This window comes from Hypanus sabinus, chromosome 8 (assembly GCF_030144855.1).
Source record: "Hypanus sabinus isolate sHypSab1 chromosome 8, sHypSab1.hap1, whole genome shotgun sequence".
NCBI classification, from domain to species: domain Eukaryota; kingdom Metazoa; phylum Chordata; class Chondrichthyes; order Myliobatiformes; family Dasyatidae; genus Hypanus; species Hypanus sabinus.
In genome coordinates, this window is record NC_082713.1 from 169,529,950 (window position 1) to 169,553,563 (window position 23,614).

Sequence of the window (23,614 nt, forward strand, 5' to 3'; positions counted from 1 at the left end):
CACGCACTCTACCTAGGCTTTTCAGAAAGTAGGAAAAAGCTGTGTTGGTGGATAGGAGGTGTTTGCCCATAGAAAGGAGTACAAATACAAGTTGTGCAGACAGCATGTCTCCTCACCGTCAGGTAGTGTGTTGCCACACGAGATGCTTGGGAGGGGCCTTGGAGCTGGATGGACACAGGTCGGAGCCTGGCCCAGACTCTGCTGATGCAGTACTGTGACCTCATCCTTGTAGGTGCAAGAAAACTGAGACTTGCTCACTGTGAGCTTCACCTAGGCAAACAGTGAGAGAAGAGCATCAGTGACCATCACCTCTACACGTACGCCTGACGATCAGAGTGGGGTTTATTATCACTGACATATGTCATGAAATTTGTTGTTTTGTGGCAGCAGTACAGCACAATACATAAAATACACTATTAATTGCAATAAGATATATACATTTAGTGGACACTTTATTAAATGCCACTGTATACTAGCTCACTAATGCAAATATATAATCAGCCAATCACATGGAAGCAACTGAATGTACAAAAGTATGCAGACCTGCTCAAGAGGTTGTTCAGACCAATCATCAGAATGGGGAAGAAATTACTTTGTCATCACTAAATGACTGACCAAAGGAAGATTGTTGGTGCCAGACAGGGCCGCACCTCAGAAACTGTTGGTCTCCTGGGATTTTCACACACAGCAGTCTCCAGAGTTTACAGAAAATGGTGAAAGAACAAAAAAACATCCAGTGAGTGGCAGTTCCGTGGGCATAAGCACCTTGTTAATGAGAGAGGCCAGAGGAGAATGGCCAGGCTGGTTCAAGCTGTAATGGTAAAGGTGACTGTAACTCAAATAACCATTACAACAGTGATGTGCAGAAGAGCATCTCTGAATACACAACAGACCACATTTCATGAAATTCTGTGAAAATTGGTTTGCATGCTAGAATGGGGGGGGGGGATTTGGAAGGAGCCTCACTCGTCTCAATTTTCTCAGGAAGTGGAGATGCTTCATTCGCTCTATATAAAGGGTTAACAACAGAGAAAGCCATCTTTCAAGAAAGCTGGAAAGTGGTGAAGTGTTGAACTAGAATACTATTGATTCAGTCACTGTACTGCAAAAAATAACAAATTTCCCTTGCAACACAACATGCTGGAGGAACTCAGCAGGTCAGGTAGTACCTATGAAGGGAAATGGACAGTCAACGTTTCAGGTCAAGGTCCATCATCTGGATGGATCCGAGTTCCACTGGCAATCTGTGTTGATTCCCATCCGGTCCCACTGAAGGGATGCCCAACAGCATTGTCTGCCCATTTCCCTCCGCAGACGCTGCCTGACACGTTGAGTTCCTCCATCACTTTGTATGTTGTTCCAGATTCCAGCGTCCAGTCCAGATGAAGGGTCTCGACCCAGAACATTGACTATCCATTTCCCTCCAAGATGCTGCCTGACTGAGTTCCTCCAGTGCCCATATCGCTCCATTTTTCCGCACCTGTAGTCTCTTACCCCCAAACAGCTCGAAGAATTACCTTAGTGGGATTTTCTTCCTGGTGCCGCCTCCTGACGCGGTGACGCAAGGCCTTAGGAGATGAGCCACTCGATTGCTTTGGGGACCTAAAAAGAAAATACAGTGAGAATTTTTTTTCCAAAAATCTATAAGAATCAGGTTTAATATCACTGGCATATGTCATGAAACTTGTTGTTAAGCGGCAGCAGTACATTCCAATACATAATAAATCTGCAAAATACAGTAAATATCCATATAAAGTTATAATAAGTAGTGCAAAATGAGAAAGAAATGTTGTGAGATATTGTTCATGGGTTCAATGTCCATTGAGAAATTGGATGACAGAGAGGAAGAAGCTGTTCCAGAATCATTGAGTGTGTGCCTTCAGGCTTCTGCACCTCCTTCCTGATGGCAGCAATGAGAAGGGGGCATACCCTAGGTGACTGGGATCCTTAATGATGGATGCCACCTATTTGAGGCATTGCTCCTTGAAGATGTCCTGGATGCTGGTAAGTATTCTAGGGTTAATGAAAAGGGTTGATGAAATCTGCCTCTTCCCAGATTCACCAGTCAGGGAACAGCTACCTTTCATCCTGACATTCATAAAGATTTTAAAAATTTGCTTTACCTGTCACATGTGCATCAATGGGTGATGATCGTCATGGATTCCTTGGGCAAAAAGGACCTCTTGCCATGCAGTGGGGCACAATGAGGGTAGCGGACAGCGCATTGATGGTCTGGCCCAGAACAGGCACTGACTCCCTCCTCCACTAAAAGGGGCACTTCCTCAGAATAGGGATGAAATTCATTCCTTTTGCTGTCTGTAATGAGTTTGTACATTTTCCCCACCACCACATTGGCTTCCTCTGGGAGCTGATTTCCTCCCACAGTATGTGGACTAGGGCAAGCAAGATGCGGACATGCTACGTTGACATTGGAGGCATGGCGATACTTGTGGGCTGCCCAGCATATATTTGGACTGCGTTGATCATTGACGCAAATGACACATTTAACTACATGGTTCAATGTTTTGATGCACATGTGACAAGCAAAGCTAATTTTTTAAAATCTTTAAATTTTCAAGATTGCCAGGATGAAAGGTAGTTGCTCCTTGGCTGGTGAATCTGGAAAGAGGCACCGCACTTTCCAAGTTAAAAGTCGTTTGTGCCATATGGCATGGAAAGAGACTCCTTGACCCAACTGGCCCATGCCAGCTAAGATAGCCATCTAAGCTAGGCATGCCATTTGGCCCGCAGCCCTCTCACCCAGCCGAATAAGGGCTAAGATGAAGGGGTTCCTTCACTCAGAGGGTTGAGAGTGCCTGCATTTCACTTTCTGATGGGTCTGTGAATGTGTAGCCACAGAGTGTACTTCAAAATGAGATGGATAAGTCGTTGGATGCAGAGGAAATCAGAACAGGGTAGGGACTGGGTAAGAAGGTGGACAAATAACAAGAGAGGCTGAGTGGTGGAATTGGTTTCAGTGTTCTATTCCTGCTGGTGTCCCTGATAGCTTAAGCACAATTTATTGTAGACACAGAGAACATAGAGCATTACAGAACAGTACAGGCCATTCAGCCCATTGTGCTGACCTTTTAACCTAGTCTGATATCAATCTAACCCCTCCCACATAGCTCTCCATTTTTTCTTCATCAATGTGCCTAAGAGTCTCTTAAATGTCTCTGCCTCTGCCACCACCCCTGGCAGGGCATTCCACATGCCCACTACTCTGTGTAACAAACTAACCTCTGACTTACCTCCTATACTTTTCACCAACCACCTTAAAATCATGTCCCCTCGTATTGGCCATTTGCTCCCTAAAAAATGTCTCTGGTGATCCACTCTATCTATGTCTCTTATCATCTTACCTCTTACCCTCCTTTGTTCAAAGAGGAAAGCTCTAGGTTGTCATCCTATCCTCATAAGGAGTGCTCCCTAATCCAGGTGACATCCTGGTGAATTTCCTCTGCACCCTCCCTAATCCAGGCAGCATCCTGGTGAATCTCCTCTGCACCCACTCTAATCCAGGCAGCATCCTGGTGAATCTCCTCTGCACCCACTCTAATCCAGGCAGCATCCTGGTGAATCTCCTCTGCACCCACTCTAATCCAGGCAGCATCCTAGTAAATCTCCTCTGCACCCTCCCTAATCCAGGCAGCATCCTGGTGAATCTCCTCTGCACCCTCTCTAATCCAGGTGACATCCTGGTGAATTTCCTCTGCACCCTCCCCAATCCAGGCAGCATCCTGGTGAATCTCCTCTGCACTCACTCTAATCCAGGCGGCATCCTGGTGAATTTCCTCTGCACCCTCTCTAATCCAGGCAGCATCCTGGTAAATCTCCTCTGCACCCTCCCTAATCCAGGCAGCATCCTGGTGAATCTCCTCTTCACCCACTCTAATCCAGGCAGCATCCTGGTGAATCTCCTCTGTACCCTCCCTAATCCAGGTGGCATCCTGGTGAATTTCCTCTGCACCCTCTCTAATCCAGGCAGCATCCTGGTAAATCTCCTCTGTACCCTCTCTAATCCAGGCAGCATCCTGGTGAATCTCTTCTGTACCCTCCCTAATCCAGGTGGCATCCTGGTGAATTTCCTCTGCACCCTCTCTAATCCAGGCAGCATCCTGGTATATCTCCTCTGCACCCTCTCTAATCCAGGCAACATCCTGGTGAATCTCCTCTGCACCCTCTCTAATCCAGGCAACATCCTGGTAAATCTCCTCTGCACCCTCTCTAATCCAGGCAACATCCTGGTAAATCTCCTCTGCACCCACTCTAATTCAGGCAGCATCCTGGTGAATCTCCTCTGCACCCACTCTAATCCAGGCAGCATCCTGGTGAATCTCCTCTGCACCCACTCTAATCCAGGCAGCATCCTGGTGAATCTCCTCTGCACCCACTCTAATCCAGGCAGCATCCTAGTAAATCTCCTCTGCACCCACTCTAATCCAGGCAGCATTCTGGTGAATCTCCTCTGCACCCACTCTAATCCAGGCAGCATCCTGGTGAATGTCCTCTGCACCCACTCTAATCCAGGCAGCATCCTGGTGAATCTCCTCTGCACTCACTCTAATCCAGGCGGCATCCTGGTGAATCTCCTCTGTACCCTCCCTAATCCAGGTGGCATCCTGGTGAATTTCCTCTGCACCCTCTCTAATCCAGGCAGCATCCTGGTAAATCTCCTCTGCACCCACTCTAATCCAGGCAGCATCCTGGTGAATCTCCTCTGTACCCTCCCTAATCCTGGCAGCATCCTGGTAAATCTCCTCTGCACCCTCTCTAATCCAGGCAACATCCTGGTGAATCTCCTCTGCACCCACTCTAATCCAGGCAGCATCCTGGTGAATCTCCTCTGCACCCACTCTAATCCAGGCAGCATTCTGGTGAATCTCCTCTGCACCCACTCTAATCCAGGCAGCATCCTGGTGAATCTCCTCTGCACTCATTCTAATCCAGGCGGCATCCTGGTGAATCTCCTCTGTACCCTCCCTAATCCAGGTGGCATCCTGGTGAATTTCCTCTGCACCCTCTCTAATCCAGGCAGCATCCTGGTAAATCTCCTCTGCACCCACTCTAATCCAGGCAGCATCCTGGTGAATCTCCTCTGTACCCTCCCTAATCCAGGCAGCATCCTGGTGAATCTCCTCTGCACCCACTCTAATCCAGACAGCATCCTGGTGAATCTCCTCTGCACCCACTCTAATCCAGGCAGCATCCTGGTGAATCTCCTCTGCACCCACTCTAATCCAGGCAGCATCCTGGTAAATCTCCTCTGTACCCACTCTAATCCAGGCAGTATCCTGATAAATCCTCTCTGCACCCTCCCTAACCCAGACAGCATCCCAGCAAATCTCCTCTGCACCCTCTCTAAAGCTTCCACATCCTTCCTGTAATGAGGCGTCCAGAACTGAACACAATATTCCAACTGTGGTCTAACCAGGGTTTTGTAGACCTAAAAGATTACCTCATGCTCTTGAACTCAATCCTCTGACTAATAAAGGCCAACACACCATAAACTCTCTAAACCACCCTATCAACATGAGATGTTGGGAGAGGTGACGAACAATTTAAAGAGGCTTGGTCCCGTTAACGAGCAGTTCCTAGTGACCACATGCATGTCCAAGCTCTCCTTGTCTTGACGATCAATGGGGCAGGGGGCGAGATGGAGGGGCACTCTCACCTGGCCACTCCCTGGCCAGAGGCAAACTCACCCACTATGAAGGACATGCTTGAAGACAGTAACATCTCCAAAATGCAGATGTAAGGTTTATTGTGGTGCCACGGTAACATAGCAGCTAGTTATTACATTTTGGGACATCTGAGTTCAGAGTTCAGTTCTGGCATCCTCTGTATGACACTTTGCACATTGCTTCCTTTGTGCACATGGGCTTCCTCCCACGGTACCAGTCAGCAGGTCAACTGGTCATTGGGAATTGTCCTGTGATTAGGCCAGGGTCAAGTCAGTGGTCAATGTGGGGTGCAGTTCAGAGGGCCAGACAGGCCATTCAGTACTGTGAGGTGTAGCTCGGAGGGCTGGATAGGCCTGTTCTGAGCTGTGACTCTAAATAAAATAAAATAAGTAAAATCTTCCAATACAAATGGAACACTTATCCTTTGGCCCTTGGCAGAGCTCAGAGAATAAGGTTCCTGCCTTTGGGATCTTGCTCTGCCCTTTTGTCCCACCTGACAACCGAAGCTCTACAATTCAGTTTTGGGCAACTCAGGAGGCCAGACAGCATCTCTAGGGGGAATAAACTGTTGCCGTTCAGGCTAAGACCCTTCATCCCGATTGGAAAGGAAGATGGAAGAATCCAGAATAAAAGGGGTGGATGAGTGGGGAGGGGAGTACAAGCCTGCACGTGAGAAGTGAGACCGGGAGAGAGGGAAGGTGGGTGGGTGAGTGGGGAGGGGAGTACAAGCCTGCACGTGAGAGGTGAGACCGGGAGAGAGGGAAGGTGGGTGGGTGAGTGGGGAGGGGAGTACAAGCCTGCACGTGAGAGGTGAGTCCGGGAGAGAGGGAAGGTGGGTGGGTGAGTGGGGAGGGGAGTACAAGCCTGCATGTGAGAGGTGAGACCGGGAGAGAGGGAAGGTGGGTGGGTGAGTGGGGAGGGGAGTACAAGCCTGCACGTGAGAGGTGAGACCAGGAGAGGGGGAAGGTGGGTGGGTGAGTGGGGAGGGGAGTACAAGCCTGCACGTGAGAGGTGAGACCGAGAGAGGGGGAAGGTGGGTGGGTGAGTGGGGAGGGGAAGAGTACAAGCCTGCATGTGAGAGGTGAGACCAGGAGAGGGGGAAGGTGGGTGGGTGAATGGGGAGGGGAGTACAAGCCTGCACGTGGGAGGTGAGACCAGGTGAGGGGGAAGGTGGGTGAGTGAGTGTGGAGGGGAGTACAAGCCTGCACGTGAGAGGTGAGACCGAGAGAGGGGGAAGGTGGGTGGGTGAGTGGGGAGGGGAGTACAAGCCTGCACGTGAGAGGTGAGACCGAGAGAGGGGGAAGGTGGGTGGGTGAGTGGGGAGGGGAGTACAAGCCTGCACGTGGGAGACCAGGAGAGGGGGAAGGTGGGTGGGTGAGTGGGGAGGGGAGTACAAGCCTGCACGTGGGAGGTGAGACCAGGAGAGGGGGAAGGTGGGTGGGTGAATGGGGAGGGGAGTACAGGCCTGCATGTGAGAGGTGAGACCAGGTGAGGGGTGATGCACCATCAATAACTCTCGGAGACGTGAGGCAAGATATCGGCTTTTATTGGCTGGAAGAAAGAACAAGCAGCAAGTGACCACCACACTACATCCTGGAGACTGAGGCCAGGGCTGTGCCTCCAATCGCCTTTATACAGGGGTTCGTGGGAGGAGCCACAGGAGCAGTCAGCAGGGGGGGGGGGGGTGTCCAGACAGGTATAGGTAGTTCACCACACGGGGTCTGTGGGAGGAGCCACAGGAGTGGTCAGCGGGGGGGGGGGGGGGGGTGTCCAGACAGTTATATGTAGTTCACCACAAGGGGGAAGGTGGGTGGGTGAAATATGAAGCCGAGAGGTGATAAGTGGAAGTGGTTTCCAGTTGTGTGGGAGTCCAGAATCAGAGGACACAGCCTTAGAATACAAAGGTGTTTCTTCAGAACGGAGATGAGGAGGAATTTCTTTAGCCAGAGGGTGGCAAATCTGTGGAATTCATTGCCACAGATGGCTGTGGAGGCCAAGTCATTGGGCATATTTAAGGCAGAGTTTGATAGGTTCTTGGTGAGTCAGGGTGTCAGAGGTTACAGGAAGAAGGCAGGGGAATAGTGTTGAGAGGAATAATACATCAGCCATGATGGAATGGAGGAGCAGATTAGATGGGCCAAATGGCCTAATTCTTCTGCTCATTTTTATGGTAAAGGGCTGAAGGAGGAGGAATCGAGTAAGAGAGAGCAGTGGAAGAAAGGGGACGAGCAGCGGCACCAGAGAAGGTGATGGGCAGATGGGAGAAAGAGAAGGATGGAAGGGTAACCCAGACAGAATGAGGTGCTACCCTTCCAACTGAGTTTGGCTGAAAAGCAGGCCATGGAGGAATGGGAATAGGAAGTCTAACGGAAGTGGATGGTCACCGGGAGATCCAGTGTGAAGGTGCTTAACAAAGGGATCTCGCCAATGTAGAGGATGCCAGACTGAGGTTGCCAGGGCGTCATGGTATTGCAGTGGCTAGCTCAACGCCGTTACAGATCAGGGAGTTTGGAGTTAGGACTTCATTTCTGACACCATAAGTAAGGAACGTGCAAGTCCTCCCCATGGAACGCACGGATTTCCTCCGGGTGCTCCGATTTCCTCTCACAGTATAAAGGTATATTGGTTATTGGGTCGTTGTAAGTTGTCTCGTGAACTAGAACTTAAGCTCAGAAGGTAGTGATAGTGTAGACTGAGCTGCCAGTGGATACAGGTTTAATGTCAAGGTTACAAGAAGTTTGGGTAAATACATAGATGGAGGGGTATGGATGGCTATGGTACAGTGCAGGTCAATGGGAGTAAGCACAACAGTTTAGCGTGGACTGGGTGGACTGAAGGGCCTGTCTCTGTGCTGCAGTGCTCTGTAACTCCATGACTTCCTAGCACTCTTGTTGTTCATTATCTGTTTTGGTAACACTTAATAAAGCGTTATACTTGACTTCCGAAGAACTTCTGAATGCCAAAGCAGCTGGATCACACATACCTGAAGAGTGACAGCAGACATGGTATGCCGAGAGGGTTAATGTTCTCCTCGGAACCACCGAGCAACTCTGCCTTGCCTCTGCTCGGAGGTCTGGCTGCTTCTTCATCCAACACGGCAAGGAAGGCCTTGACAGTCCTTCTCCCACCGTACGCCGTGGCATGGTTGATGGCATAAACCTTGGGCTGACAACAAAAAGCAACATGGCTCGTTATGCGGAGGAAAAGTACCCAACAACGAGATAGCAGAGGATGCATTCAGCCCATCATGCCTCATGGGTTTTGAACGAGCTTTCCAATGGACCCTCCCCTTCACTCTGTATTGATTGCCTCAGCATGGATGTATGGGGAGGCGTGATAACATCAACGTTATAACAGAGACAATAATCAGCGACTGGGTTCAAGTCCCACCAGTTTATACACCCTCCCTGTGACAGCATGGGTTTCCTGCCACATTACAGATGTACAGGTAGGACACGTTGCTGAGTGTGGACATGCTACGTTGGTGCCAGAAGCACAACGACACTTGCGGGCTGCCCCAGCACATCCTCCGACTGTGGTGGTTGGTGATGCAAATGACACATTTCACCTAATGTATCGATGTTTCAAAGTACGTGACAGATAAAGAGAGTCTTTATCAACATAAAGGGGCGTAGGAGACAATGGCACCGAAGGGCAACTCCTTTGCTTGCACCTTCGGAAACAGCTCTATTTCCATCTTTAATGTCTCTATGTTCTCCTTTCAGGGTTCTTTTGAAGACCCTGATTTGGAGTTACACACTGACTTCAGTTCTTTGCGAGAATGGGACACGCTCTCACTACTGACCGTTATTCGATATACCAAGGACGCAGCCTAGGAGATTAGCTCGCCTTTGGAGTTTTGAGATCTCGTGGCTCTGGAGGCAGGCGGACTCAAGGTCGGTGCCTCTGCAGGAAATCGGTGCGTCGTGGGAGACAGAAGATCGAAAGCAGTGAGCTGGCTGCTGGCTGTGTGTCTGGAGACCCGAGTTCTTTAGGCACAAAGCTTGGCAAAAACGACGCAACAGACTTTTAACATCATAAATCAGTGAGTTGTTTGTTATGTCTCCCCTCTCGCTGTGAAACAGGGACACCATTTTTTCCCTTATTAGGGAGAGAGCCTGTGGTGTGTTGAATACCCGGTGAAGGAGTAGTCTCCGGGGTACTGCAGGTCGGTGTCTTTATCAATACTTCCTGCACGCTCGAGTGCTCGGTGGGGGGGGTGGGGTGGCCAATGCTTCTTTTTGGCTGCTGGGGGAGGGGGGAGCTGGGGGGTTGGTTTGGACTTCTAACATTTAACTGTCGTTCATTCTTTGGGGCACTTCTCTGTTTTTGTGGATGGTTGCCAAGAAAAAGAATTTCAGAAGGTATATTGTATTCATTTCTTTGACATTAAATGTACCTGCGAAACCTTTGAAAACTAGAAATGTTGTACATTGATTCATTTCTATTAGCCAGAGAACAACATCCAAATAAAACATCTGTTACGATCAGGAGACACAACGACCAAGGGGTTCCCAACTCTTTTATGACATTAACCCAGGGGCCCATGCAGTATGGGCTGGGAACCCCTGGAGCACACTGCCTGGAACTACATCCTATCTTTTACAGGGTTAAACTAACCCAGTGTAGGAAATGGTAACCATTATCACACAACCTTCTGCATTGTACACCTCCTCGGCGATTACCATCGAACTCAGAAGAAGAATGGGCTCTCCAGCCCACCATGTCTGAGCCAATCACAACCAAATTAAATAAACCCTTCTGCCTGCTTGTTCGTCATGTGCCACGTTGTAGGATGTGAGTGATCATGGTACTTCCATGACCACGATTGTTCTTGACGTTTGGATTGCCATTGCCTTCTGAACAGTGTCTTTACAAGACGGGTGACCCCAGCCATTATCAAAACTCTGCAGAAAAAAATTGCAAATTGTGCGAACGACAAAAGCAAGTGACTGAAGTGAGTCTGCAGCCATGAAGCCAGTCAGCACTGCGGCTGGGCCACGAGCCTGTTAGTTACAGGCCCCGTGGAGCAGAGAGCTGAACACCATCCCTTCCCTCACCTCCAGCCCTGCAACCCTGAGCTGCAATCTGCCTGGCCCAGCACTTATGTCAGTCAAACCTCAGACCGTTCCTCACTCTGGGACCTGGGCCTTGCGGTTCCGATACGCTCTCGGCCCGGGTTCCGCTGCCTCAATTCAGCCCAGAGCTTAAATCAATCAAACCTCGGGTCTTTCCTCACTCTCGGATCTGGGTCCTGCCACTTCAATACTTTCTCGGGCCTCACCACAGTTTTATACAACCGCAACATAACTTCCTCACTCTCATGCTGAAGGGTATGAGCTATAATGAGAGAGTGGACAAGCTGAGAGCAGATCTGAAAGACAGAGGCATAGACAGAGTGGGCAGGCAGTATCTTTTTGCAGGGTTAAAATGGCTAATACCAGAGAATGTGCATTCAGATGAGAAGGGTAATTTCAAAGGACGTGTGTGAGGCAAGGTTTGAGATTTTTTTTAAGCACTAATGCCTGAAATTCACCGGCGGGGATGATAGATGTGGTTAAGAGTTGGACACATGTATGTGAGGAAAATGCAAGGATATAGACATTATGTAGACAGAAACGATTAGGTTGGTTGAGCACTTGGTTACTGATTTTGTTAGGTCAGCAAGGCATTGTGGGCCAAAGGGCATGTTCGTGTTTAATGCCCTGACTGACGGCAAGCTGCCTTCTCCACTTGTGTGGCCACTTTCAGGGAGCTCTGAACTTGGACCCCTAGATGCCTCTATACATCAAGGCTCTTGATGGTCCTGCCATTAACTCTCACCTTACACTGGTCTTCCCAAGATGCAACACCTGTCAATTGCCCAGTGACAATTCCATCTGCCTTTTCTCTGTGCATATCTGCAGATGATCTAAACCTTCTTCACTATCCACAATTCCACCAACCTTGCAGGACAATCACAGTTTCACACAGATGCTGTGACTCCACAATCCATTCACTGTTAATTCTCCATTTACTGCTGCCTACAACAATAATACCACTGATATTTTAAACACTGTAGAGAACTGGGCAGAGAATGCTGGAGGAACTCAGCAGGCCGGGCAGCACTGATGGAAATGAATAAACAATCGACATTTCAGGCTGAGGCTCTTCATTCAGGACTGGAAAGAAATGGGACAGAAGGCAGAATAAGAAGGTGAGGGGAGGGGAAGGAGTACACGCTGACAGGTGACAGGCAAGATCAGTCGAGGGCAAAGATGGTGGGGGGGTGAGTGACAGATGGAAGAGGTAAACAACAGGAGAAGGAGGTATCCAATAGGAGAGGAGAATGGACCATGGGAGAAAGAGAAGTAGCAGGGGAATAGGGAGGGAGAGTCTTTATTATTAAAATTAATCTGACTGAACCCATTTTATCTGCCTTTTTTTAAATTATTACTTCCCAAAATTAAGAAAACTGTGGCGAACTACATATACCTGTCTGGACACGCCCCCCCCCACTCCCCCGCTGACCGCTCCTGTGGCTCCTCCCACTGAACCCTGTATAAAGGCGATTGGAGACACTGCTCCTCCCTCAGTCTCCAGGATGTTGTGTGGTGGTCACTTGCTGCTGACGGTGCTTTCTTCCAGCCAATAAAAGCCTACCTTAACTCACGTCTCCGAGAGTTATTGATGGTGCATCAAAAACAAAACAGAGTCTACTTAACAAAATAAAGCACAGAATTAACATGAGTTACAAAACTAATTTAAACTTGCTACACACATCAGGAAGGCTTCCCGTGGAGCAGAAAGTTGGAAATGCGAGTTATACCAATATAGAATAAGCACTTCTTCTAAATGACTCAGAATCTCACCAACTCTGTAGGAGTTGATTTATGCAAATCCATCAAGAACACAGCAAGATATTTAGGTATAACCTGGGGATTAACTCATTTCCAGTGAGGGTTAAAGAAAAGAAGGAAATGTAATTTAAACCCAAGCAATAAGAGATTAGAACTGAAAGGCACTCACTTGTGCAGGGCTGATGTTTGTCGTTCTTCCCCCTGCAGCGTCGTCCAGTCTGTTGACGGCGTTGGTAATCCTCATTGTTAGTTCCTGTCGCACCTCCTCACCGGCAAGATAGAGTGAACTCTCACTGCTTTGTCCCCTCAACAGGCGTCTTGTGATGGTGGATAATATCTGACCCCCTGCAATACTGAAAACAGATAGTCACACATCAGGAGGGTAGAGAAATTTGGTATGTCACTGTAGACCCTCACCAAAATTTACTTAATGTGCCAAAGAACACATATTGATGGTATATTGTATATAGACTGGCTGCATCACAGCCAAGTATGGAAACAAGTACTTGAAAAAAGTAGTGGATACGTCCCAGCCCATCACAGGTAAAGCTCTCTCCACCATTGTGCACATCTACATGGAGTGTCATTGCAGGAAAGCAGCATCCATCATCGGGGACCCGCACCACCCAGGCCATGCTCTCTTCTCTCTGCCGTCATCAGGAAGGTGGTACAGGAGCCTCAGGACCCACATCAACAGGTTCAGAAACAGTTATTACCCCTCAGCCATCATGCTCATGAACCAAAAGGGATAACTTCACTTGCCCCATCAGTGAAATGTTCCCACAACCTATTGACCTATGAATCTCATTTCCTTGAGGGCATACTCAATAAACCCGTATACATAGACACAATGCACACACACGGTGATAATAAATTAACGTTGAACTTTGAAAGCGTCCTACCTAGTTGCTTCACAGCTCGGTATGGGAACTACTGCACATAACTACAAGAAACTGCAGAGAGTCATGGACACAGCTCAGAACATCACGGAAAGCAGCCTCCCCTCCATGGATTCTGTCTACACTTCTCGCTGCCTTGGTTAAGTAACTAGCTTAATCAAAGACTCCACCCACCCTGGACATTCTCTCTTTTATCCTAATCCATTGGGCAGAAGATACAAAAGCCTGAAAGCATCAGGCTCAAGGACTGTTATAAGACCAATGAATAGTTCTCTAGTACAATAAGACAGATTCTTGACCTCAGAATCTACCCTGTTATGACTTATGTATTGCCCGTCACACCGCTGGCATTTAGGGCAGCAATGAAGGTCCTCCATCTCTGTCTGTCCTTGGCCATCTTCTCTATTGTGCCCCAGGTGTTGTTCAGGGTCCTCATATTGTACATTGCAAAAACTAGTTTTGGCCTTTGTTTTGTCAGTGTTCAGGGCTTCCTTCTTTATGTCAGCAGCTTCATCTCAGTTTTCACTTCTGTCAGTCATGCAAGTCCCAGGTAGACTCTCAGGAACACTGCTGTACTCTGATATAGAAGGATTCTTCATTGCTGTTTCTGTAACAATTTTGCTTTACCAGTTGGGGTTATTAGCCCTGAGTGGGCCATTCTTAGTCTGGCCACTACCCATTGATCTGTTTGGCATGGGTGACGCTACCAAGAGTCAAAACACAAGGCCCCAACTCCAGCCAACGTAGCTCTCTGGGTCATTGAGGCACACAACCTTCCAAATCTAATGACAAGGTTGTGGTCCGCTTGGAGGGTCTTGTGATGACCTTGCACCTTATTACATGCACTACACTTTCTCTGTAGCTGTAACACATTATTCTGCATTCTGTTATTGGTTCACCTTGATGAATTGATCTGTATGGACAATATCCAGAACAAAATTTTCACTTGTTCATCTGAGAACGATAAGCCAATTCCAATTGCGCCCCTCGGTATTGTACCCGCAGTCGAACTTCAATACCCTTTTCATTGACGTGGTTGGTATTGGGTAGACCGGGAATTGTCACTGGGATTATTATTGTTGCAGGTTTCAGAATACAAGAAGAAGCTTTGTCTGCATACCGTCCAGGCAGATCACTCCAAGCACAAGTACTTCGAGGTGAAAAATGGATTGCAGAACATACTGTTACAGATTCAGAGAAAGTGTCGTGCATGTGGACAAATCTGAATGAAAAAATTGGCCAAAACTTATCCAGACTCTGATCGTTAGGGATGGACACTAAACCTTGGCATTTAAAGCTGCATCTATAGTCCATCAATGAATAAAGAGAGATGATGCTGCCAATAATGTTATTTGTGAGATATTTTTATTTATTTGGAGATAACCACCCGGTAACAGGCTGTTCAGTCCAACGAGCCCACACCATCCAATAACACCAGAGTGACCAATTGATCCACTAACCCAAACATCGTTAGACTACGGGAGGAAACCGGAGCACCCGGAGGAAACCCACATATTCACAGGGAGAATTGCAAACTCCTTACAGACAGCAGCAGGAATTGAACCTGGGTCACTAGATTGTAAAAACATTACGCCAAAAAATTCCAGATGCATTTAATCTCTTAAATTTATATTTTCCAGTCACCATATTGGGATTTGAACCAGTTCCTGCATCAAAGATCCAAAACTCTGATTGCATATCCAGTGAACTTACCAGAATAGCTGTTGCTATTACAACAGTAGCCTGGAAAATGTCTTTGAAACATTTGGGGCGTTAATAAAAATCAGAACCTATTACAAGGTAAATGGCCAAAATTTTGTTGAGTCAGAATTGACATTTGACTAGGCCCCTCATTGTAGGTGAATTCAAAGTGCAAAGAAAATTTATGATCAAAGTACTGTGTGTATATGTTACCATAAGACATAGGAGCAGAATTAGGCCATCTGGCCCATCGAGTCTGCTCCATCATTCCATCATGGCTGATCCCTTTTTCCCCTCCTCAAGCCCACTCCCCGGCCTTCTCCCCATAGCCTTTGATGCCGTGTCCAATCAAGAACCTATCAATCTCTGCCTTAAATACACCCAATTATCTGGCCTCCACAGCTGCCTGTGGTAACAAATTCCACAAATTCACCAAATATATTACACTAAAATCCATTTTCTTGCAGGCACTCACAGGGGAAAAATTTAAATACAATAGAATTTAGGGAATCTACACAAACAGACAAAGACAAACAACCAATGTGCAAACATGGACAAAATGGCTAAAAATAACCCTGAAGTCATGACGTCTACGGAGTTTCTAATTGTGTCTATAGGTTGTAACATCAGTCTCTGATAGTGTCTGTTGGACGTGGTATCATTCTCCGATAGTGTATGTGGATCGCAGCATTGGTCTCTGTTAGAGTCTGTATATCATAACATTATTCTCTGATAGTGAGACTGTAGATCATAGCATCAGTCTCTGATAGTGAGACTGTAGATCGTAACATCACTCTCTGATAGTGAGACTAGATCGTAACATCATTCTCTGATAGTGAGACTGTAGATCATAGCATCAGTCTCTGATAGTGAGACTGTAGATCGTAACATCATTCTCTGATAGTGAGACTGTAGATCATAGCATCACTCTCTGATAGTGAGACTGTAGATCGTAACATCATTCTCTGATAGTGAGACTGTAGATTGTAGCATCATTCTCTGATAGTGAGACTGTAGATTGTAGCATCATTCTCTGATAGCGTCTGTAGGTCGTAGTGTCAGTCTCTGGTATTGAGTCTATAGAGTAGTGGTGTGTAGATGAATCCAGATTTGTTCATGCACCTGTAGAGTAATAACTGTCCCAGAACCTGGTGGTGTGAAATCTGAGGCTCCTATACCCCTGCCCAATGGTAGCAATGAGAAGAGAGAATACCCTGAATTGTTAGCTGAAAAAAAATTAGCTTTTTTTTGTCACATGTAGATCAAAACATACAGTGAAATACGTTAGAGGATTGTCTGGGGGTGGGGGTGGGGGTGTGGGGGCAGATACAAGTGTCACCATACTTCCAGTACCAACATAGTGTGCCCACAATTCACTAATGCTAACCTATACATCTCTGGAACGTGGGAGGGGACCTGAGGACCGGGAGGAAACCCAGGCGGTTATAGAGAGAACATACAAGCTACTCTCTGACAGTAGCGGGAATTGAACCCCAATCACTGTCACTGGGACTGTAAAGTGATATCCCACCAATACACTCCGTGCCACCCAAACCATTTGGGTGAGGTCTTTGATGATGGATGCTGTTTCATTTTGACAGCACTCCATGTAAATATATTCAATGGGGATTTGGAAGGTTAAGATCCATGGGGTCGATAGAGACTTGGTAACTTGGCTTTCCAAATGGCTTCTCCATAGAATTGATAGGATTCAACGGTAGTGGTGGGAAGGTGTTATTCCGACGAGAGGTCCATGACTAGTGGTGTTCAACAGGGATCAATGCTGAGATCTCTGTTGTTTGTGATATACAACAATCATTTGGATGGAAGTGTAGATGGGTGGGCTGGTAAGTTTGTAGACGACACACAGATTACTGGAGATGTGCACAGAGTAGATGGCTACTGAAGGATGTAGCCGGATATTGATCAGGAAGTGAAATGGCAGGTGGAGTTTAAGCCAAGCAAGTGTGAGGTGTTGCACTTTGGGAGGTTCAGTTTAAAGGGAGAGTATAGAGTTAATAAGGACCCTAGATACTGATATTGAGGAAAGTTCAGCTTAAATCCATAGCTCACTGAATAGGAGTTAGAAGAAATGGCACCAGAGGTTTTTGCAGATCCAGGTGACTTCTTTCAGTTCGTCTGTGAAACAGCTTCCTCTTCTCTCATGTCTGTCTCTTCTTTTCAAGGTGGTGGGGGCCCTGTTGGAGTCCGTGATCTACAGCTACAGCTCAAACTACAGTTCTCCACAGGCATTTGCTCTCGGACTCACCGTGCAGCCTGGCATTTCGATATCTCTAGGTGTGGCTTGGAAGATGTGTGCCTTCGGGGTGCAGCCCCATGGCCAACACAATTCCTCACCAATGTCACCGAGGGTTCAAACATCTAATGGTCTCTGCTCTTGTTTGTTTCAAGAGTGATACTGTCTCTCCAACACCAGAGAGAGAGAACCTGTGAGATGTCTAAGTGCTAGGATGGACAATAGTTTTTTGATTGACCTTAGATCATGGTCTCTTGGGAGCTCTGCCATTGCGTGGTTGGTGGGGGTGGGGTGGAGTCAGTGTTTTTGCAGGAGCAAGTGGGGGGAGGGTTGATGCTTTTGTTGCTGCTTGTGTGGAGGAGGAGGAGGAGGGGCTTTGACATTTCTGTCATTCACTCTTTGGAGTTTTTTCCTGTTTTGTGGATGTCTGTGAAGAGTAAGAATTTCAGGTTGTATACCATATACATTTTCTGATATTAAATTGGACCATTTGATAGTGTAGTTAAGAAAGTGCATGCCATGTTTGCATTTGTAGGTTGGAGCAATGAGCACAAGAGTCAGGTTACAGGTTACATCGTACATAATTCTGTTCCCCTCATTACAGGAAGGATGTAGTGCTGTTGGAGTGGGGTGGAAGAGGTTTACCAGGATGTTGCCTGGATTTGAGAATACGAGCTATAACAAGAGTTTAGATAAACTTGGATTATTTTCTCTGGAACATTAAAGGCAGTTGGATTAGGGTATAAAATTACTATTGTTCTTGTAGCCTAACTTTCCTATGCTTAGTGATAATTTTTATGTAATCACCTATATTTGTGTACCTGCTTACTAAATTTTCCAGTAATTGTAGTACAGCTGAATCTATTTTTTTTCAGAAACTTCTCAGGTTTCCTGCAGCAGATGCCTCACCACTTGGTGATATCTCAGATCAGGGATTCCCAACCATTTTATGCCACCGAGCCTTACCATTACTTGAAGGCTCCATGGACTGTAGGTTGGGAACCCCAGATCTACAGCACAGAAACAGGCCAATTGGCCCGTTGAGTCATTGCCAAACTATTATTCTGACTAGTCCCATTAACCTGCACAGGGACCACAGCCCTCCATTCCCCTCCCATCCATATACCGATCCAAGTTCCTCTTCAATGTTGAAATCAAACCCACATCCACTACTTGTGGAGGAAGTTCATTCCACACACTCACCACCCTCCAAGTCAGTGGCTCCCAATCTTTTTTTAAATTCATGGACCCTTACCATTAACCAAAGGGTCTGTGGCCCACAGGCTGGGAATCCTTGCTTTGAGTGAAGAACATCCCATCAGGTTAGCCTTAAATATTCCACCTTTATTTCCATCATCATTCCATCTCACCAATGGAACATGTTTTATCTCCACTCAGAGTATGAGGTGACCCCGGCTTCTTTTTCCTTTTTTACATCCATTCTCTCTTCATGGAACACTCAGTAAATGGGGTGGCACAGTAATGCAGTGTATAGCACAACACTTTATAGTACAGGTGACTCAGGTTCAATTCCCATCGCACGGTGATGTAGTGTTTAGCACAACACTTTACAGTACCAGTGACCCGGGTTCAATTCCCATCGCACGGTAGTGTAGTGGTTGGCACAACACTTTACAGTACCAGTGACCCGGGTTCAATTCCCATCGCACGGTAGTGTAGTGGTTGGCACAACACTTTACAGAACCAACGACCCGGGTTCAATTCCCATCGCATGATAATGCAGAGGTTGGCACAATGATTTACAGTACAGGAGACCCAGGTTCAATTCTGCCTGTAAGGAGTTTGTACGTTCTCCCCATGACAATGGGTGCTCCAGTTTTCTCCCATAATTCAACTATATACCAGTTGGATTGCCGCAAAGGGCCTATTCTGCTTTGTAACTCAATAAATAAATAAGACTACGACCAGGTTTCATGTCTGATTCCTGAAGAACCTCTGGATGAAAATCACCAGATCCAGCAAGGCCAAGGGGAGTTTGTAAATTTATGAGAGGCAGAGATAAGGAGATGGATAGAATCTTTACCCCCAGGGTACAAATGTCATGCAATTAAGGTGAGCGGAGAAAGTTTAAAAGGTGACATGTGAGGCAAGTTTTTTTAAAAATTACATTCAGACTGGTGGACAGGCTGCTTGAGGGCAGCAATGGAAACAGGTACAATAGTGACATTTGAGATTTTTAGACAAACACATGAATATGCAGTGGATGAAAGGGTATGGATCACACGCAGTTTAATTTGGCATCATATCCAGTACAGACATTGTGGGCCGAAGGGCCCTTTCCTGTGTGGTACTCCTCTATGTATGATTACTGTTTAACACTCAATAAAGAAAGTAACTTTGAGCTTCATTAAAGCAGAGCAATTTTACAAAGGGGAAGCCCAAAAATGTTAAGGAGAAACAGAGGGCTCTAGGGGTCCACACAGGTTGGTTAAGAAGGCAAACAGTGTGTTAGTCTACAGTAATCAGGGGATTGAGTTCAAGAGCGTGGGGTTATGGTGCTGCTCTACAAAACCCTGGTTTAACCACACTTGGAATATTGTGTTCAGTTCTGGTCACCTCATTATAAGGAGGACATGGAAACTTTAAATAAGGTACAGAGGAGATATACCAGGATACTGCCTGGATTAGACAGCATGATTTATAAGGATAGTTTAAAGTACAAAGTACATAAATCCCACCTTATACAACTTGGAGATTAATTTTCTTGTTGGCAAAAAATAATGTCAAGTGAGCTATAGCTTTTCTCTTTGGAGTGAAAGACGACGAGAGGGGACTTGATAGAGATGTACAAGATAAGGTCAGCCAGAACTTTTCTCCCAGTTGGAAATGACTAACACAACACAACTTTAAGGCATTTTGAGGATAGTATAGGAGTCGGCTTTTTTATTGAATATATAGATAGAAAGTGGTAGGTGTGTGAAAAATGCTGCCAGAGGTGTTGGTACAGGCAGATACATTAGGGACATTTCAGAGATTCTCAGATTGGCACATGGATGATAGATGGAGGACTATGTGGGAGGGAAAGGTTAGCTTGATTCTAGAGTAGGTTAAAAGGTTGTCACAACATTGTGGGCCGAAGAACCTGCATTGTGCTGTAGTGTTCTGGAGTATGGGTTTGGAAAGGATATTTAATAAAGTTGATATAGCTGGACACTGACCTGATAAAAGGGAATGATTTTGGACAATTTAAAATTGTGAATAATTGACAGATTATAAAATCTAAACCGAATGAAGGCCCTCTGATAACTTCTGTGGAAATCCATCAGCTTTACTGGGAATTAGTCGGAACATTGACGGATAAACTGTTCTTGCCAGTTGACAGAGTAAACTTTCATAGCAAAATAGACAGCCTGCCAAACCAGCATTAATGGCCAACACCTTTCATCATGGCTCTGGGCCTGTACTCGCTGGCATTTAGAAGAATGGGGGGGGATGATCTGATTGAAACACACAGAATATTGAAAGGCCTAGATACAGTGAATGTGGAGAGGATGTTTCCTACAGTGGGAGTCATGACCAGAGGACCCAGATAGAGTGGATGTGGAGAGGAGGTTTCCTATAGGGGGAGTCTAGGACCAGAGGACACAGATAGAGTGGATGTGGAGAGGAGGTTTCCTATAGGGGGAGTCTAGGACCAGAGGGGGACACTGAGTAGAAGGTGGTCCCTTTAGAACAGATGAGCAGAAATTTCTTTAGCCAGAAGGTGGTGAATTTGTGGTGAATTTATTGCCACAAACGGCTGTGGAGGTCATTGGGTATATTTAATGCAGAAGTTGATAGGCTCTTGATCGGTAGGAATGTCAAAGGTTTTGGGATAATAAATCAGCCATGAATAAATGGTGGAGACCTGATGGGCCAAAAGGCCTCACTCTTCTCACTCTTAATACACTGGCCTTCTTCATTCAGGGTACTGGGGACAAGACTTGGGACATTGCACATGAGGGCTGTCCGGGGAGGAGTAGCACCTCTTGTGAAGGGGCTTGTCATTTCGGGCAATCTCAATGGTGACTTCTAGTGGCTGTCTGCATGCGACCGTGGTCACACCACATTGCACTGCTTTGACAGGTGGTCTCATACCCAGGTGACATTGGGACACGCCTGACCTAGCCTGCTCTTGTGGACTGGGCGGATGAGATCAGCATAGGGATCCAATGGGCAGCAAGGTTCAATGTTCCGCAGAGACCAAAGGGCAAGACAAGGCACAGAAGAAGTCATGGTCATCCACTGCGACCCATGATCTCAGTTGTGACAACTACTTGTACCCTGGACCAGGATTTCTGAGGACGAGAGAGTGCAATGGCTTTCCACTTTAAAAACTTTCTGGCACAGGCTTCCTCAGGCAGCTCACATCTGTCTGATATTGTGGGAAAGGACAGAAGACCAATCAACAAGACTGGTGAGACCACACCTGGAGTACTGGGTATTGCTTGGTTCACCCTGCTAGGGGCAAGATCATTTGAGCTGGTAAGAATGCAGGGAATATTTATGAGAATGTTGCCAGGTCTCCAGGCTGAGTTACAGGAACAGGTTGGGCCTGACAGGACTTATTCCTGGGAACGTAGAAGAGAGAAATGACTTGGGTGACACTGGTGTAGTAGTCAGCACAATCACTTCCCAGTGCCAGTAATCACTGACCAGAGTTCTATTTCTATCGCTGTCTGTAAGGAGTTTATACGTTCTCTCCATGACTGTGTGGGTTTCCTCCCACAGTCCAAAGATGTACATTTGGTCAGTGAATTGTGGGAATGCTATGTTGGTAGAAGTGTGGTGACATTGCAGGTTCCCCCAGCATGTTCCTCATTGATTTGCTTTGAGACTAACTATACATTTCCCTGCATGTTTGAATGCATATGTGACAGAGAAAGCTGATCTTTAAAGATATATAATATCAAAGTTTCAAAGTCCAAAGTAAATTTATTACCGAAGTACCATATACAAGCCTTTTTCTTTTACGTTTTCTTGTGGCATACTCAACAAATCAAAGAAACACAATGGAATTAATGAAAGACCCACCCACAGCCAACAGGGCAGACAACCAGTGTGCAAGAGACAACAAACTGCAAACACAAAAGGGAAAAAAATAAATAAGCAATAAATATTGAGAAGATGAGATGAATTGTCCTTGAAGGTGAGTCCATAGGTTGTGGGAATAGTTCAGTGGAGTGAAGTGAAGCTATCCTCACTGGTTCAAGAACCTGATGGTTGTTACTGAACCTGGAGGTGTGGGTCCTGAGGCTCCTGTACTTCCTTCCTGATGGCAGCAGTGAGAAGAGAGCATGGCCTGCGTGGTGGGGGTTCCTGATGATGGATGCTGTTTTCCTGCAACAGGATTTCATGTAGACATGCTCAATGGCAGGGAGGGCTTTACCTGTGATGGACAGGGCCAAATCCATTACTTTTTATAGGATTTTCCATTTAAGGGTATTGGCCTTTCCAAACCTGGCTATGATGCAGCCAATCAATATACTCTCCACACATCTGGAAGTTTGTCAAATTTTTGGATGTCATGCTGAATCTTTGCAACTCCTAAGGAAGTAGAGACACTGCTGGGCTTTCTTTGTAATTGTACTTAAGTGCTGTACCCAGGATAGACCTGCTGAAATGGGGACCATGAGGAATTTAAAGTTGATCATCTCTCCACCTCAGGTCCTCTGATGAGGACTGGCTCATGGACCTCCTGAAGTCAATAATCAGCTCCTTCATCTTGTTGACATTAAGTGAGACATTTTGTTGTGGCACCACTCAGCTGCATTTTCAATCTCCCTCCTCTATGCTGATTCGTCACCACCTCTGAAGTGTGAATCCAGACTGACCTTCTCCCCCACCCCCTGGGAAACTAGAGGGCACAGGCTACAGGTTTAAAGTGAGAGGGGAAAGATTTAGGAAGGACCTGAAGGGTACTTTTATCAGAGGGTGATCGGTTTATCAAACAAGCTGCCAGCAGAAGTAGTTGAGGCAGATACAATTGCATTTAACAAGCACTCAACCATAGAACATTACAGCACAGAACCATTTTTCTGCCTAGTCCCATTGACCTGCACCTGGACCATATCCCTCCATACAACTCTCATCCATGTACCTGTCCAAGTTTTTCTTAAATGTTAAAAGTGAGACCGCATTTACAACTTCATCTGGCAGCTCATTCCACATTCCCACCACTCTCTGTGTAAAGATGCCCCCCCCCCCAATATTCCCTTTAAACTTTCCCCCTTC

General features: G+C 46.6%; 2 protein-coding genes across 3 annotated transcripts in view; both read right to left on the bottom strand.

The window, feature by feature from the left end:
- The window catches only part of dram1 (DNA-damage regulated autophagy modulator 1), a 533,733-nt gene that overhangs the window by 333,137 nt on the left and 176,982 nt on the right, over positions 1–23,614 (bottom strand). The gene's annotated exons all lie outside the window — the stretch shown is intronic.
- Positions 1–23,614, bottom strand: part of parpbp (PARP1 binding protein) — a 44,459-nt gene that overhangs the window by 1,664 nt on the left and 19,181 nt on the right. The window contains exons 7-10 of the mRNA XM_059978511.1: positions 12,693–12,876; positions 8,668–8,849; positions 1,518–1,602; positions 117–270 (exon numbers count right to left, since the gene is read on the bottom strand). Of these exons, the coding sequence (XP_059834494.1) occupies positions 117–270; positions 1,518–1,602; positions 8,668–8,849; positions 12,693–12,876 (605 nt within the window). The remainder of the gene's footprint in view (positions 1–116; positions 271–1,517; positions 1,603–8,667; positions 8,850–12,692; positions 12,877–23,614) is intronic.